The sequence below is a fragment of the Nannospalax galili genome, unplaced genomic scaffold (assembly GCF_000622305.1).
Source record: "Nannospalax galili isolate Female #2095 unplaced genomic scaffold, S.galili_v1.0 scaffold3802, whole genome shotgun sequence".
NCBI classification, from domain to species: domain Eukaryota; kingdom Metazoa; phylum Chordata; class Mammalia; order Rodentia; family Spalacidae; genus Nannospalax; species Nannospalax galili.
In genome coordinates this window covers 186,021-204,219 of record NW_008347605.1, presented here as the reverse complement: position 1 = coordinate 204,219, position 18,199 = coordinate 186,021, and the positions used below count along the sequence as shown (strand labels likewise).

The 18,199-nt window shown below is 43.4% G+C and overlaps 1 protein-coding gene across 1 annotated transcript in view; it reads right to left on the bottom strand.

The window, feature by feature from the left end:
- Positions 1-18,199, bottom strand: part of Fndc1 (fibronectin type III domain containing 1) — a gene marked incomplete at its 3' end in the record, with an annotated part of 94,656 nt that overhangs the window by 13,484 nt on the left and 62,973 nt on the right. The window contains 6 exon segments of the mRNA XM_008844319.3: positions 209-439; positions 3,078-3,221; positions 5,151-5,219; positions 12,266-12,751; positions 13,659-13,770; positions 16,280-16,380. Coding sequence (XP_008842541.3) covers positions 209-439; positions 3,078-3,221; positions 5,151-5,219; positions 12,266-12,751; positions 13,659-13,770; positions 16,280-16,380 — 1,143 coding nt within the window.

Sequence of the window (18,199 nt, the reverse complement as noted above, 5' to 3'; positions counted from 1 at the left end):
ATAGCTAGCTTAAGGTCATACAAACCATTCTGAGACTAGGATCCAAGGCTTCTGGCTTCCATCCAGTACTCTTTAATATCCCATGGGGTTCCCACTGTTGCCTGTGTCCCCTGCCACTAAAGAAAGACATCAGCGTTCTCTTCCCAAGCCACCCATTCATCTGCCCATCACAGACCAATGGCACTCTGAGCATCCACCTAAGACACACCTGTTACCACATCTCCAGGGATGGCTTTGTCCCAGTCCACAATGACAAACGAGTGGCAGCCTTCAACGGCCACCACAGTGATGTTGCGGGGAGTATGCTGAGGAGGAAGCTCACTCTTCGTCAGGTCCTTTGGAATGATTTCATCCAAGCTCTCCACTTGGAAATGATCCAAGGCATCAGTCAGAGAACAAGGGGCTGATGGATCTTTACTGAGGTATGTCACATAAGGGGCTGGAAAAAAACAGAGATGCCCAACTGAGCTTTTCTGGAAGCAGAATCATAGCATGTGCTCTGTGGAATCAGACCCACAATTTAGCTTCTCCCTGCTGAAGACTGCAGTGCCATCTGATGCCAACTCAAGTGCACACCCCTGGGGCTGGGGAGATGGTTGGGTGCATAAAACATGCTGCACAAGCTAAGGACTGATTTTCGAACCCCAGCACCCACTTAAAAGCTGGGCAGGTGTGGCGGCTACCCCTAATCCCCAATACTCAGGAGGCTGAGACAGGGCATCCCCTAGGGCAAGCTGTCTAGCTAAAAATAAACTAGCCAGCATTAGTGAGCTCTGGTTTGGTGACAGATGCTGCCTCAGTAGACAAAGTGGAGAGTGACTGAGAAAGACACCCAGTGCCCATCTCTGGCCTCCACACATGTGTCCACATACATGCAAACACACAGGGGCCAAACCCCCCAAACAAAAACCCCACACTCCTGCCGTTTCTTAATGGATATGTGTGTTAGTAATGTACAGTGTGATGGCTGCAAAAGATATTTTCTCAGCGATATTAATGACTGTGTCCTCAAAGTGATTTAGAAAAAGCCCCAGACTGCAATCCACTGTGACATAGGCCTTCAGCACTCTGCTATTCCTGCGTCCCCACATTTGGAAAAGTATGAGTCAGTTAACTAGATGCTGTCATTACAACTCATTCCCTCAACTATCTTGGAACTGGAAAAACTGTCCACTGGTCATGATGAAAACCTCAAGAGTTAGCCCTAGGTGCCTTTCCCTACAGCTTCATCAACCCTATAACCCTCTTGGAAATTGGTCCATGAAGCAGGACCCAAACAGCCCTCTGCAACATTACTGCTTAGCTGCACACTTATGGCATGTCGAAGCCCTTTCCACACACACAATTTCCATGGCTATGAGGGCCTGGAAGTGGTGCAGGTAGTGGACTGGCACCCTATTACAGCTGAGCCTCGGACATGAGAACACACTCACAGGTGAGGCCGAACAGCAGACTCTCTGCCTCCATCCCACAGCTCTTTTGATTTCATCCATCCTATAAGAAGCTAGGGACACCAAGGAATTGAGGTTGGGACTTTATCCGTGAAAGGCCCTCAAGTGCTCACAGCTGAAATGGCTTGGACTTACAAAGGGTCCATTGCATCTTGCGCTAAGTTCTCCCTCTAAGCGGCTGTTAGGGCTGAATGCGATTTTGAGCTCCCTCTACTTTCTAATAGCTTAGCAAGAAGCTGAATCTTTTGGCCTTGTCCATGGATCTCATTGGAAAGTTTTGGAGAACGGGCTATTGTGCTCCACAGACATGAGAAAATACCTTCAGCAGTGCTCTGTGGAAGGGCTAATAACAGCATGGAATGCCCTTCTCTGCTGTGGAACTGCAGGGAGGAAAATGAGCGAGTGTGGTGGATTTGGCCAGGCTGCCACAGGCCCCGGCAAGCACTGGCATTGGCCCCAGGAATGCTGCCCCAGACCAACAGGCTTGCTCTTCAAGCTCATGTGGTGAAATGCTTATTTACTACATCTTGGCTGGCAAACCATGGTCTCTGCTCATGGCAGGACATGTGTTTTGGAAATGGAAAAGTGTGATGTTAATTTAAGCTGTTGTTTGTCTCCACTTAGTGATGTTTTAATTCAACTGTCTCATTAATGAAGTTCATTAAGGGCATGGGAAAGACGATTTGGGAAGAGAATGAACACAGTTTGGCTATGTAGAATTTCCTATTGAAATGGTTTTCATTGTTGAGAAAGAAGAGGGAGACATGAATCCCTATCCCAATCCTTTGAGGCTGGTAAAACTGTAGATAATAACTGAAGAAAACAGCTTTGGGTCTGTGATATTATTCTGGTTAGTGTTGGCATTCACAAAGCTGTACTTTTTAGAATGCAGCAAACCACATGCCTACAGAGAGGCCTAGTGATAAAACTTGTCTTCAGATAACTGGCTACAGGGCTAGGGAGATGATTCAGTGGGTAAGAGAGTGTACAATCACAAGTACCCAAGTTCAAATCCCCAGCACCCATGTAAAAAGCTGGTCATGGTTATATGTGCCTGTAACTCCACGGGGTGAGGGGTGGAGACAGACAGATCCTGAGGTCTCACTGACCAGCCAGCCTATATGAAATGGTAGGGTTCTGGTTCAGTGAGATATGCTGTCTCAAGGGAATAAAATGAGGTGTGACAAAGAAAGACACCAGATGTCATCTTCTGGCCTCTGGATGCAAATACATGGGTAACCCCCTTCCACATACTACAACACACACATACACACACACACACACACACACACACACACACACACCAGCTTGGCTACAATAAAATACAATGCACATCCCACAGTCCAGGTGCCTTTTAAGTGTCTCTTGGTCTATGCAGGCAGACCTGCTGGCATCCTCTGTTGGACACTAACTGTTCTGCCTCATTTTCCCCTTGCATGACTTTTGCAAATTAATGTGCATCTAAATAAAATAGACCCACTAAATTAGTCCAAATGGAAATTTCATCCTGGGAAAACTTTTTCTCAAAAGGCACTGCCTTAGCCACGCCAAGAGATTAGTTACACTCATCTTCAAAAGGCAAAATTTAAAAACCCACATTTCTCTGATTAAGGAAGTTCTATTTACCAACAAATCGCTTCTTTCCAGCCAGATCAAATTCTTCCTCAGGGAAGGAGCTGACCGTGCCTTCCTCTGGGATGACCTTCTGCATGGCAGCAGTGGTCGAGGGCATGGTGGTGGCCGGTGGTCTTGTGGTCTCAAATTCATAATCTGAAAGGATACAAAATCTTTCTACTTAGATGCTACCAGAAAAGAAGCACCGCTTGCAATCTAAAGAATCTTAAGATACAACTATGGACACACACACACACACACACACACACACACACACACACACACATACACAGGAACCACCGCTATAAGCAACTGCAGGTAAGAAAAGAAAAAAGAAGCACGTGCTCATAAATAGGAGGTCTTAGGGCCTTGACAGATGGCTCTGCAGTTAAAAGCACCAGCTGCTCTTGCAGAGGACTCAGGTTCTGTACCCAGCACCCATGTGGCAGTTAACAACTATCTATAACTCCAGTTCCGGAGGATCTGATACCCTCTTCAGGCCTCCTCTGGCCTCTGAGGGCACTGCAAGCACATGGTGCACGTACATACATGCAGGCAAAATACCCATCTACAAAAATAAAAACAAATAAAATATACTGAAAAAAGGACGTTTTAGGAAAAGACATAGGAAGGCCCTTAGATCGTGCTCATGCTAATGGCCCAAGGCCATTCTTTTTTCCTGTAAGAGCCATGAAAGCTCACATGAGATTGGACAGGTGGCTCAGTAGTTAAGAGCACTTATTGTTCTTACAGAGGACCTGTGTTCGGTTCCCAGAACCCGTATCAGGTGGCTCACAACCACCTGTAATTCTAGCTCCAGGGGATCCAATGCCCTCTGTCCTCCACAGACACCTGCATACACATGGTGCACATAAACTCATGAAGGCACACATATACACATAATAAATAAGTGAATGAACCTTTTTTAAAAAACACATCACAAAATAAACTTAAATTTTTAAAAATCTAGATATAGACTTTTTCTGGGAGGAGGGTAGAATTGATGCTCTAAACAGAACTAATCTTTTTAACATTTAAAAAAGAAAATAATACCATACCCTTTTCAAATATTCAAAGATGCTAAGAAAGGAACTGAATGTTTTCCAAGGTGCTAAGAAGTCTTCTTGGCTCCCTAGCATTTGCTGCTTTTCTTTAAAGTCAGTTCTGATTTAGAAACTGTAATGGATTAAGCCACTGCATTAAACTTGACTGTGAATAAACAAAGCCTCAAAGGCAACATGAGTCACCGGACTGTGATTCCAGACCCCTGAAGCTACGGCTATTAGCACATGAGGAAGGCATCCTGAGACCGTCCTGAGCTCAGTCAGGCACCAAAGGCCGGCCGCCAGGTGGGGACAAGCTCCCCAGTGAACTCAACTGCAGAGGTAACTTGCAGAGGACACAGTGCAATCCCAGGGTCCTAGAAGCACTGACAACAGCTACTATTTATTGAGAGACTGTTGTCGCGTGGTCAGGGGTGTTTTGGATTCCTGAACTTACTGTGCTTGAAAAGATTCTCTGATAAGAAATCAGCACAGGCAGCATCACCCTTGTTGTTTAATTAGGGAAGGAAAGAGTGAGAAAGAGCAGCGTCCAGCTAGGAGGCTCCACACTGATTTAAACCAAGTGGCTTTGCAGATAGAGACGCTGGAGTCAGGGCACCAGGACAGCGACAGCCCCAGCGTAGTTTCAGCAGCAAAGGGGATTGAGAGGGACTTGTTTGGAAGATGCGTCCGCACATCAAACCTGCTGTTTTTCTTTAGCTCAAACATGTAATTGGGAGTGGCTTGGAAGAGGGGTTAGTTACAACCACTGTCTTAGCTAGCCCAAAGGAAAGTGCAATTAAGAGCATCTACTGAAGCCAGAGTGTGGTGGTATACACCTTTAATCCCAGCAGGGAGACAGAGGCAGGTGGATCTCTGTGAGATTAAGGCCAGCCTGGTCTACATGGGAAGTTCCAGGCCAGCTGGGGCTACAGGGAGACCCAGTCTCAAAAAGGACCAGAAAAAAAAAATCATCTGCTTATAATTAAAATAAGCTCTTGAGATCAAAACCCAAAGTGTGTGTTTTGGATCAGTTCCATACCGTCATCATATACAACATAGTCCTCTTCCGTGGGTACCGCTGTGCCAGTCTCCAAACCTGAGAAGTCATCTAGGGAGGAAGAGGGGAGACAGGTCATCACATGCCCACGGTTCCTCCCAGGGCTGCCTCCGTATCCGGTCCCTGAGAATAGCAATTTATTCACTCCAAGCAGCTTCCAGAAACAAGCTGCCAACACTATTGTCTCCTCAGTTTCCAAGAAGGAAGATAGATCATCAGAACCCCAAACGGAAGGCAGGTTTTCTCTTCTCTGAGATGAGAGAAAAACAGTCCAAATTCCCTTTGTTCAGGAGCAAACACCTAGCTCTGACTTCCCAGAATTCTCTGCCACTCTCCCAGCTACCTCCACCCTCCCATGGGCTTTGTTTTAGACTTGGAGGGAAAGTTTCCGATGCTAAGTCTCAAGCATCAGAAAGCAGCCAGCAGGGTGAGGCACTGGATAGTGACAAACTCCCTTCCCCCTGGACTCACGTCATCAGTCTTTATTCCCCACCCACCTCAATCTTGGCTGTTAGAATGTTTCAGTAATGGCCTGTCACAAGAGAGACTTATTGATCACCTAACATTCTTTAACTGACCACTCACTGGTCTCCCCTTAGCAATGGCCAACTGTAAACCAAAAGAGGCAGCTTTTTAACCTCCTTCCTGATCTTCCCTTTCTTCTCTATAACCACCTCAGACTACAAGTGGACAGTGGGCTCTGATTCTTGCAGAGACACCCCTCTGCAGGTTTTCTCCTTGAACAAAGGCCTGCATCGTCTTAAGTCACTTGATGCCTTGTCTGTCTCCTTTTCACTGACTTTTCACACTGTCTTTAGGCTCCTAGTCTCTGACTCGGGAAATAAACTGTTAATCTCTCTTTAAGACGTTACTAATCACTAGATCTCTTAAGATTAGAGAATAATCATTTCAATGTGATTTATAGAATTGTAGATGGGTTTTTAATGTCTGCCATCAATCATAGCTGAGGTCCAGGAAGATGAATAAATTATGGAAAAATAATAATTGGCATTTTTGCATTATCTGGCTAGTTCAAGCAGAAGCCTTCTTAGGAGACATGCAAGGATAATATTTCCCTACTTGGGGGCAAAGAGCATGGTCTCCATGGTGGGGACAATCTTGACATCAAAGCTTTTCTAAAAACCTCAGAGGAACTCCTTCCCTCTTTTTGACCTGAAGCCCACAGCTATAACACAGAATTCTAAGCACAAAGCCCCCTTGAAAAGGGCTCAGGGGACGACAGGAGGAAGGAGCTGTGAGTTATTTGATGCCTTCTGCACATGGGCACTTTCCTGCATACACTATTTGACTTAATCCTCACAAAATACCCTGGGGATTATGGGGTTTATCACACCTATGTCTGGGGCTGGGACATTGAGGCTCTGAGAAGATTTATAACAAGCCTGTCATCACATAGCTGGTGAACGACATAACGTGAACTTCAAGCCCTTTGACTCCAAGGACTATATACTTTGTACTTCATAAAACTGATTCGACTTTTTAGATGTTGAACACACCAGTCCAATTCTTTTTTAAACCTTAAGATGCTGTTTGACTCAACATTCCACAGTGAGATTAAGGGAAAACAATGTGGACAGTATATAAACTCCCTTCTCCAAAGACTCATGTGCATCCATTTCGGCATTTTTAAAAATTGTTAGGAAGTCATTGCTCTAATTTACCCAGAAATAGTCCCATATAACAATGCTACTGGCTTCTTTGGTGCTTTTAGTCAGATTAACATGGCGAGTTGCCCTTCTGAAGATCACAGCACAAAGCCCCCTTCAGTTGCCCAAGACAGGCTCCAGAGCCTGCTCCACCTGTGAAGTGACCGCCTGTTCTGATGGTGACTGTTAATGAGAGACATGTTCCAGATTATCTGCTTTTCAGGTGCAGCATGGTCATTTTGTGAAAAAATGCCATCATGGCTTTTCCAAAGGCCAGGCCAACGTCAATATATCTGCAACCAACACAAGTTACTTCCAGTAACGTTTCCTTTGTGGATGGTAATTCCTTGAGCTGTTGAAACAGTCAGAGACGCAGTAGATCACAGATGCGTGTACCTGCAAATGTAGATCACGTCTCCAGATGAGTGACGAACAGGGCCTCTGGCATAAATGAACATCCCACTGAGTGACAATACATTTTTCAATCAAATAAATTCAGCCATTTTTTTTCTAAATTACCACCATCTTGTCTCCAAGAAAACAATTTCCAGATGTAATGCAGTATGTTCACACTTTTAAAGGACAGCTGACCACCTCACTTTGCCCCTCCAGAATGCCATTCTAGACTGGAACTATGTAAAACTGGATATTCTATAAGCAGTCCGGCATCCATGGAAGAAGTTTGAACTTCATATGAAAGTAGCTTCCAATCTTCAGCATGGGAATGCAGCGTGGGTTTCTTAGTGCTTCATCCACGGCCATGAAAAAAGTGGATGCAAAATGTCACCCAGGAATTAGGACCACAGCTCCAGGGATATTAAAAAGTATTTTTCCAAAGTTCATTCTCAGTAGAAGTTTAGAGGAAGCAAACGACAGCCACGAGTATGGTTCCACATGGTAAGGTGGGTCCAGCTGAAGGAATTTCCAGTTATTCTCTTTGAATTTTCTGTCAGGAGTGTGAGCAGTGGGAGGGTAGAACCATTTTCCATAATGACAGATGTTTCTCAGCAACATGTAATGAGGTCACATCATAAATTGCTGAATGTTCAGCTGGATCAGAGCATTTCCAAATCTATGCAACTTCATCCAATCTGCTGTAGAGAGGCCCTGAAATACAAAGATCCCTGGCTTACACCTCCCAGTTAGAAAACGGAGAAGGCCTGTTTCTTAAGATGTTTAGACCATAACATGGTACCATGAGGCATTAGAGATGTGACGGGAACCTGTCATCAGTCACAGATGGTCATTACATGGTGGAGAAGTCATATTGAACTACAGAAAAAACTAACAGAGCTGGAGAGATGGCTCAATGGTTAAGAACACTGGTTGTTCTTGCAGAAGACATAGGTTCGAATCCCAGCACCCACATGGCAGCTAACAACTGTCCATAATTCCAGTTACAGGGGATCTGACCGCCTCTTCTGAGCATTGCACGATACGGGTGCAATGCCTCCACGGGCATTGCACAATACAGGTGCACTTACCTACATGCAGACAATACACACATACACATAAAATAAAAATAATAAAAATTTTTTTTTAATTAAAAAAAAGACAAAATTAACAAAACAACACACTGTGCTTATGTGGGCATATACAGATGTACGGTCCCAGCAATGCACGTGTGTGTGTGTGTGTGTGTGTGTGTGTGTGTGAAGATGAGTTAATACGTGGTACATGGGAAACACGCCATGTAATATGCATCTCTGGCTACATAGTACAGCATCCATAACAAACAAAGAAGTATTTATAAATAGCACACATGAGTGAAATGACTGAACAGCCCAAGGTTATTTCTAAAGCACTGCTTGAAAGCAGTATTCAAAGGTAAGGAGACATGCATTAACCAAGGGAGCCAAGACTTGGAGATTTGAAAAGATGCTTTTAAAACTGGAGAGCTAGAACAAAATGCTAGCTTTCTGTCACCCAACAGTCGTCAGTTGCCAATAGTTCCTCAGCTAAGGTTGGGGCTTCCTGCCCGTTTTCCCAGTTCTATGCTCGGTTTTTGACTAGGACTCTGCAGATGAAATGGAATGTCCAGTGACCAGCTGAGGAAGGGTGACGGGAGGATTTGGAAGAGCCTCTCACTGACATTCATGACTGACCACCAGTGCAGGCTCCAAGTCACAACCACTACAGCAATAAACACTTAGGTTCCTAGCCAGGGTGTTGCTTGGCTAGTCTTAGATGCAGATAGATTCCCAGCATCTGTGAACGCAGGCTATGGATTGAACTCTAACACCGCAAAGGAGATTATGTGAGGAAAGCACGAAGCAAAAGGCAGAGCTAGGGGTGTCGATGGGACTCAGGTGTTTCTGTGGGTTCTGTAGGGGACAGGGACAAGTCTTCCTCCTCTGATGCTAGAGGCTGGACTGGGAGCATTTCTGTTCCAAGGGCCATTACAGCATTCTGTGCTGCAGAACACCCTTCTATGTACTGAGGCCAATACAAGGTGCTGAGCCAACAAACAGCAAGTATATTTTCTAATCAAGGACAGGCTTTTTTTAGAGCAATATGATTACTACTTTCAAATCTCAAGCCCTCTTTGGAACCAAATTCCCACACAAGAGGCAACTGTTGTGTCTGGCCCATGGTCCTATTTGATGACGGCATGTTGAACAAGAAAAAAGTGAAGAGGAAGCCAGTGGAGCCTGCTATAAGAAACCCAGTAAAAGGGACTGGAGAGATGGCTCAGTGGTTAAGAACACTGGCCATTCTTTTAGAAGACCCAGGTTCAAATCCCAGCACCCACATGACAGCTAACAACTGTCTGTAACTCCAATTCCAGGGGATCCAACAGCCTCTTCTGTCTTCTGCAGGCATTATACAACATGGATGCATTTACATACATGGGGCAATACACACATACACATAACATTTTAAAAAAAGAAACCCAGTAAGGAATAAGTATATGAGTACTGGGCCAGAAGGGCCAGCTTTAGAGAGGGAGAGAAAAAGCAGCTCCAAGACATGGGATGGAGAGAGGAACGACAGAGGAATTCTAACAAGAGGGAGGAGAGCTCTGAGCGGTGATGGCGTGTCTGCGGCCTTCATGGTGTGGTGGTGTCACAAAGGTATTCTCATCCCTAACTCCTTGGGCTGTGTAGATTAAACATGCACAGCTCTTTTTATGTCACTTACACCTCAGCAAAGTGGTTTAAAAATAAAATAAATATGAATAGAATAAATTCAAAGAGGAAAACATGTAGTACAGTTTGTTAGAAGTAAAAAAGAAGATAGGTTAAAGCTGTAATGAAATGCTCCTTCTAATCGTGTGGTTATTACATTTTTAAATTTTTTTAAAAATCAGAGAAAAAGAAGATAGATCACACTGAAGAATTTTAAAAATAACTCATAGCCCATTACAATATTAGTAAGATCTGCTGTTGTTGCTGAATTTAAATTTTTCACAACATTTTGTGTTTATTTGTACTCGATTTTGAAATGCTGCCCAGATGTACATTGGTCTTTGGGTTGGACTAAGGAGTTCAAAGAGTGTATGTAAATAAAATAAAATAAAATGAACACAAATGCATCATGATTGGCAAAGAAAATAATTGACACAAATGGTAGGAAAATCTATTGGCTTTTATGCCAAGTTTAAGTCCAGAACATAAAAATCAAATGAAAACAATTGGTTAGAAGTCCTTTAAAAGCAGACAAAAGAAAATACAAAACAGCAGTGATTAAAATAAAATCCTAAGCAATTGTCCTTCTGTTTATAACCAATTATAAGCAATTATGCTTCCATTGTTTCTACTTTTAAATTTTATTTATTTTATTTGTATGAGTGTTTTGCCTGCGTGTAAGTGCACCTGTGCATGCAATGCCTGTGGAGGCCAGAAGAGGGTGCTAGACCCCTTGGAACCAGAGTTATGGATGGTTGTTAGCTACTATGTGGGTGCTAGGAACCAAACCTGGGCCCTCTATAAGAAGAGTGCTCTTAACTGCTGAGCCATCTCTCCAGGCCCCCATTTCCATGTTTAAAACAGACATATTGATATATGCTGAAGGAAGAAGTAACTTTAATACTACAAACTCAACGGTAAATTTATAGGCCAACAAGATGGCTCACCAGGCAAAACTCTTGCCACCAAGTCTGAAAACCTGAGTTCCATTTCCAGAACCCACATGGTAAGAACCAACTCCCGAAAAATGTCCTCTGACCTCCACGCATGTAGGTACACACTTGCCTACCTTCCACACAAAACAAATGAGTGGTGTTTTTTTTTTTTTTTCATAAAATCAGATTTGTACTCACTGAGTGAACAGCACATCGATCTTCTCCCCAGTGGCTTCTCTCCCTCCATACGTTTCCTTTTTCTTTGGTGTGAACTTTCAAGGCGTGTCATATTTTCCTGCTACTTTTGCAGCTTTCCAAGTAAAGAATGACTTCAGAGGGAATCCTCATTTTGAGTATAGTGCTCATGTTCCAGTGGTTCATAGACAATTTTTTCACGGCTTATCACAGACAGCATTGTTATGTAAGAATTCCAGGGCTACCAATGACTCCTAAAAGGAAGGGTCTTCCCTCTGCATTAGCCTAAAAGGCAGGCTTTACAGACGACACATGACTCATTCCAACCTAAGGGAAGGAGGTGAATTTGTCTCCTCTGTGTCTGATGTGGAGCTAGGTTGGCTTTGTCAACCAGCACAGAAACCTGAGGAGACAGGACAACGACATGCTGGTCCACCACGACTGGGCCACCGTGGCTCCCACTCTTCAGTAGGAAGACAGGCAGGGGCATCTGGAGTGCCCAAATCAAGTCTGGCCAGGCAAGAGAAGTGGTCTATTCTTACCCGACAGAAAGCCCAGGCTCCCATGAGAAGCCACTGAGCACTGGCATTCTTCGAAGGGAAGACTGATCAAGGGCAGTTCAGCTGCTCAATGTGAGGGCTGCTGGGGGAGCACAGCTTACCTGGAGTTCATGAGGAGACTGTTAAATGATCTAAATGGTCCACCCAATAATGATTCATCAGACCTGTTTAAATCACAGTCACAGAACGAACCTACCTATATAACACACACACACACACACACACACACAGACACACACACAATCTACTAATACACAGTGGAAAGCACTTCAGAAAACACTAATCCAAACCAATAATATCAAGGTTCAGGTAAATTTCTGACTTGGGTTATGACAAGGGCTGCCAGATAAAATACAGGACACCCTTATTTTAGACAAACAGCAAATAACTTGTGTGTATAGGTGTGTCTCATACCACATTTCTTACTTGCTAAATCTGACAACCCTATGACGTGTGCCAAACAAACATGCTAAGGGTCAGGACATCTCTCTCTGGCTGCCATTCTCCCTTGCACAGAACTTACCCCTCTCTGGCAGGCTCAGTAACTCTCCTCTGACTTCCAGCATACTAGGCAAGTGAATCGGTTACATTAAAACAAAGCTGGTTGGTTACCTTCCTCCGGGTAGCACTCTGGGATTCCATTTGAGCCCATTATCAGGTTCCCATCTTCATCCTGTTGTTCCAGCATCCCAGGGGGACAGGTAGGGGTAGGGGTGGTGGGTTCCGGGGTGGTGGTGGTGGTGGTGGTGGTGGTGGTCCTCCGAGTAGCTCGGACTGTAGTTGTAGGACGCCTGGTGGTGGTTGTGCGGCGGGTGGTGGTACGGCGGGTGGTAGTGGTGGGCTGTAGGGTTGTAGTGGTCAATGGGGTTGTAGTGGTTGGCGGGGTGGTAGTGGTTGGCACGGTGGTGGTCGTTGTGGTTGGTGGCATGGTTGTGGTAGGAGGATGAGTGGTTGTCCTGATGACTTCCAAGCCCACCAAGGGCTTCCCTCCAAGACTCAAGATGGGTTTATCCTGGGCACTGGCCAGGGGTTTGCCATGTCTCCCCTGCCCGAAGAGGGGGAGGCCATCAGGACTCACCACAGGGGTTCCTCCCAGATCTGAAATGAAACCAACCAAGATCGATGTGACAAGGTAAAGCAGTCTGGAAGACAGAAAACACAGGGAGAAAGTGTCTTCTCGAAGCTTGTGTATGCTTATGCTTTAATCAGTAAAATGTGAAGGAGTGGAGGAGTGATTAAATATTACTGAGGTAGTACTATTTGCTGCTGTGTAGAGACCAGTGGGCTTACTTGCTGTCCAGTGCTCTACCTCATACAATATATAAAACTCCTAAGTCAGTATGCCCCGTTATCCTGATTAAACTTGGTATCTATTAAGGGGGACAGTATTTTCTTCATTTCTACTCTGAAGACGAAAATATTAGGTTGGGCCGGGAATGGCAAACATTTTCCATAAAAGGCCAGAAAGTAAATATTTTAAGCTTTGTAGGCCAGATGGTCTGTGTTGCAACTACTCAGCTCAGTCCTTATAGGGCTAAAAACACAGTAGGAAACACATAAACAATACACAATAGATGAGCTGGACAATGCATAAATAAATGTTTCTTGTGTTCCAGTAAAGCTTTGTATATGGACACTGAAATGTTGAATTTTATATAATTTTACCACATGTCACAAAATATTCTTTTTTCTGGGAAGCTTCACTTTTAAAAGTATAGAAACTGTTCTGGGGTTAGAGGGTTTATAAAAATAGGCAGTTCAGAGATTGGCCTGCAGGCCATAGTTTTCAGATTTTTGTTCTAAACGGTCAAGTTCAAGAACAGAGTAAACATTTCTAGAGGGGTCTGAAGGAATAGCATAAGGGGAAATGCTGAGCTCTGGCTCTGTTGAGGACCTTTCCACACCATTGAAAGTCATAAGACAAATGGCAGCCCTTAAAAACGAGGGGAGCGCTATCCACAGTTAACTCAGCGCATGTGTGTCTCTTAGAAACAGTCTCACTCACCCACAATGGTGCGACCATCTCCCCCCAGTTTCACCCGAAGAGGATTTCCATGGGAATCTTGGAGGTACCTCCCTTCTGCATTCAAGACTAACCCGCGATCAAGGTCCACAACCTAAACCAGGACGACACAGATGGAAGAATGCACTGGAGGTTCAGAAATGTTCACATCTACCCAGCTACTTGTACAGTCATGCGAGGCTCCTGCGGAAGAAAGCCTGGAGAGAAGAAGGAAACCTTGTCCCTACCTGCAACATTTACAAAATGAGCTATAGTCCCATCTCATGTCACTTACTCACCCATATAATGCATAAGCTGGTTTGTTTCCCAAATATGCAAAAGATGCTCAATGTATTTTTTTTTTTACCATTTAGTACACTGTGTTTAATGTCAAAAATCTAAGAAACAACCCAAGGTTCCATTAATGAAGTTAAGTAATGGCCCATTAGCAGCTAATAAAAAAAATGGAAATTTTGTATACATTGGCCTAAATTGATCCATAGCCAGATTGATTACAGGGCTATTTTGAAAAAAAAATTTTTTTTGTATGTAAGCTTAAAATTTTAGAGACACATATTCTAGAAGAACATATACCGAGCTGTTAGTGGTGGTTACCTCTAAGAAGTGATTTGGGATTAAAAAAAAAAAAAGCTTGTATTCTTGGATTATTTTAATGATTGGATGAACATGTATTGCTAGGACTTAAAAATATAAGATGGGGGCTGGAGAGATGGCTCAGCAGTTAAGAGCACTGGCTGTTCTTATAGAGGACACAGGTTTGATTACCAGCACCCATATGGCAGCTAACAACTATCTGTAATGCCAGTTCCAGGGAAACCCAACAACCTCTTCTGACCTTAGTGAGCATTGCACAACATGACATGGGTGCACTTAAATACAGACAGGCAATACACTCATACACATAAAAATAATAGTGCCGGGTGTGGTGGCGCATGTCTTTAATCCCAGCACTCGGGAGGCAGAGGCAGGTGGATCTCTGTGAGTTTAAGGCCAGCCTGGTCTACATAGTGAGTTCCAGGACAGCTGGGGCTACAGAGAGACACTGTCTCAAAAAGACCAAAAAAAATAATAATAAATAGTAAAGTACTTATATAATGTTCCTTTTATGCTTTTATGTCAAAATTAAATTTTTATTATTGAATTTAAAATTTTTAATTTATAATATTAATGGATGCAAACTGTCCTATTCTGAAAAATTATAAAACTAGAAAAATATTATTTTTCCTATCAGGAAAGAATTCATGTTCTTCACTGATGGTCCCTCAAGTCCTGTATTGGCAACTACTCCATCACCTAGAGACTTGTCCAATACACAAATGGCCTGGTCCTGCCCGAGACCTGTGATTAACCAGACCATGGTGATCTCAAGCTGGTCTACATGATCGTGCCATGAAAGAAGTCCCGTTTTGACAGTAAGATTTGTTTATTATAAATCCTACTTTTCCAAAGTTGACTCCAGTTGCTTCCCAACCGTTCAGCTAAGATGATACAGAAGTATCAAAACCCAGCCAGAAAGTGCTTTTTCTTCCATTTGCTTTGCTTCTTTACAAACCTACATTCTGATCTTCAGGTCATCTGTGATAAAAATGTTCAGAGATACTCAATATATTTTTCTAAACATTTTCATTGTCAGTGGAACACTTGGTAATTAAACAATATTTTTTTTATCCTTTCCAAGAATATTTTCCGTTCCTAAACTGTGCTTTCTGTTCATTATCCTCAACCCACAAACATCTCCTAAACATTTATCTTAACGCCAGGCTGGACTTTGGCATATTCTTTGTTTAAATGCAAGTACTTAGGCATATTTTTAATTTCAGTCAAACAGCAATTGTTGAGTGAATCAAAAGCTGATCTGATAGAAATGATCTATTTGATTTAGAGTTTTGGTTTTACCCTTCTTTTTACACAACTAGCACAAAATACATCTAATATCTAATTACACAGAAAGCTAAAAATAAAAGTAAATGGGGTTCTCAGCTACATGAGGAATAAACTAGTCTTTGGAGAACCAAAGACTTTCTAAACACTGAAAGCAATTATATTTAAGCATCTTCAAACAAAGGTAGTTAAAACTAAAGATGAAAAAGAGAATGTTTTCTATAGTGTAGTAGTTTTGCATTTATTTAACATGAGAGAGGTCCCCAGTTTATCAAGTAGAAACATGTACCTTTTTCTCTTTCTTAAACTGCTAAATTTTGAGATAGATAGGATGGGACACACTTATAATTCCAGAACCTGGCAGACTGAGGCAGGAGGAGCTCAAGTTTGGGGCCAGCCTGGGCTCTATGGCAAGACTTTATTCAGAAGACGGAAGTGTGGAGAGGAGAAGAAGGAAAGGAGGGATGGAGGGGGGAGGGGCGGGGGGGAAAGAGGAGAGGAAGGGGGAAGGAAAAGAGGGGAGAGGAGGGGAGGCAGTGGGGGGAGAAAGGAGGGGAGGGAGGGGACAGGAGAGGACAGGAGAGACGTGCGGAGAAGAGAAGACAGGACAGAGGAGAGGAGGGAGAGGAGCTGACTGCCTGGTTTATGGCATATGGTGTCCGTGGTTTTTCTCTTCCCAACAGCGTGAGAACAACAGAAGTGTGTGGAGAAGTGTACCCTACCCACTTTGTTCCTTGAGGACCATGGATAATTCTTTGTCCACTGGGTTTTCCAATACTACCAGGAAGAATTGTCTCTTCTGCATTTGCTCTGCCATTGGATCCTACACAGTGGGGGAAATAAAAGAAAAAATAAAACCTGCTGACTTCATACCAAAATAAAGGCTCTGACACACCATTTCCAACAAACACAGAACAGAATTTAAATCAACAGCTGCTATATGTTAATTAATCTTACACTATGACATCTACATGACAGTAATGTCTACAGTCAAGTGACAGTTTTCCGACAATGGTGGGGGCCTGAGACTGTTCCTCAGAAGTACATTGCTTATGAAGTTTAAGGCCTTGCTAGTCTTAAACTAGTTTAAGGTAGTCCATTTTAGCCAATTAGAGGGATGTCAGTGGAATGATGGAGAAAATTATCCTGAAAGTATATTAAATGCTGTCCTGTCCAACAGAACAAGTCTTTCAAGCTGATTCTAGACCCAGTCCTCAGGTGCCTAGGAGTCATGCGTGCTCCCCAGCGTTCTGGACCCTGCTGTGCTGCTTGGAAAGTATTTGCTGAGGCTGAGGCAGGGGCAGGAGTGGCCCTCAGAATTGTATCTATTCTCAGGGACAGTTGGCCTGGGCTCTCGGCTGGGAGGTTCCGTGGCCCAGCCTCCCCTAGGGATGGAAGGCTGGGACTTCTTACAACAGTGCTGGTCAGACTTACTTAGTTCATTCTTTCCTTATCCAGCAAACATGTATTGAGTTCCTACAACACACAAGGCAAAATTAAGCTTTACATCTATTAATAGGGTCATGCTTTTGTACAAAATAGTCTTAATGAAAAACTCTCCTCAATATGGGACAAGGTATCATGCAAATTAACAAATCCTGCCAAGCATGATGGTGCTCCAGAAGCTGAGGCAAGAGGACTGTTTTGAGTTTGAGGCCAGCCTGAGACACATGGCTAGTTCTAGGCAAGTCTAGACTACAAAGTAAGACCCGTCCCAAATAAATACACAAATACCATGCAATACTAATACATTTGTTCAAGAATGTTCTAAGAAATCCATTATATTCAAGAAGAGTATATGGTTAAACAAAATGGAAATTTATAGTAAATACCTTAGACCTTGCCCTGGGTGTACAGATAGATCTTAGTTCACAGTTGGTCTATTTTCCAGCCTCTGTTACAGAATTTGGGACACATATTGTCCTGATGCTACTGTGTGATAACTGTCTACCATGTGTTTCCTGCAGGTTATAGACACTATCTGTTGATTGTAATGCCTGAGCACTATGAATCAAGACATTTGAGTTTGATCTGGGGTGTGTTAGGTCGAGTTTTGGCTATGGAAGATAGAGGGGCGGATAAGAACAAGATAAGCTTTCACACCTACCTAACATATCGTGTACTGCAAACGAACAACCGAAAGGGGACGGAAAGATGGCTCAGCGGTTAAGAGCACTGTTTGTTCTTGCCAGGGACCAGGGTTTGGTTTCCAGCACCCACATGGTGGCTAACAGCCATCTGTAACTCTAGTTCCAGGGGATCCAATGCCCTCTTCTGACATCCATGGGCATTGTATGACATGGGTGCACTTACATACATGCAGGCAATATAATACACTCATACACATAAAATAAAAATAATAAAATATTATTATTTAAAAATGAATAACTGTTGGAAAATGTTGGCTGTGACCCATTTACACAGATGTCAAGGGATTCAAAGAGGAAGTTTGGAGGGTGATGGGATGGTGGGCTTTGTGTTAGGGATACAACTGCAGCTCTGACATCACCTAGAAATGTGATTTAAAGTCAGCAGCTCTGATCCTTGAGTGTCAAGCTCATCTGAAAAGTGGGGTCCACATGCTGGCCCCAAGAGACTCAACAAATAGGAAAGTGATTTGCCTTGTTTGCAAATCTCTAAAC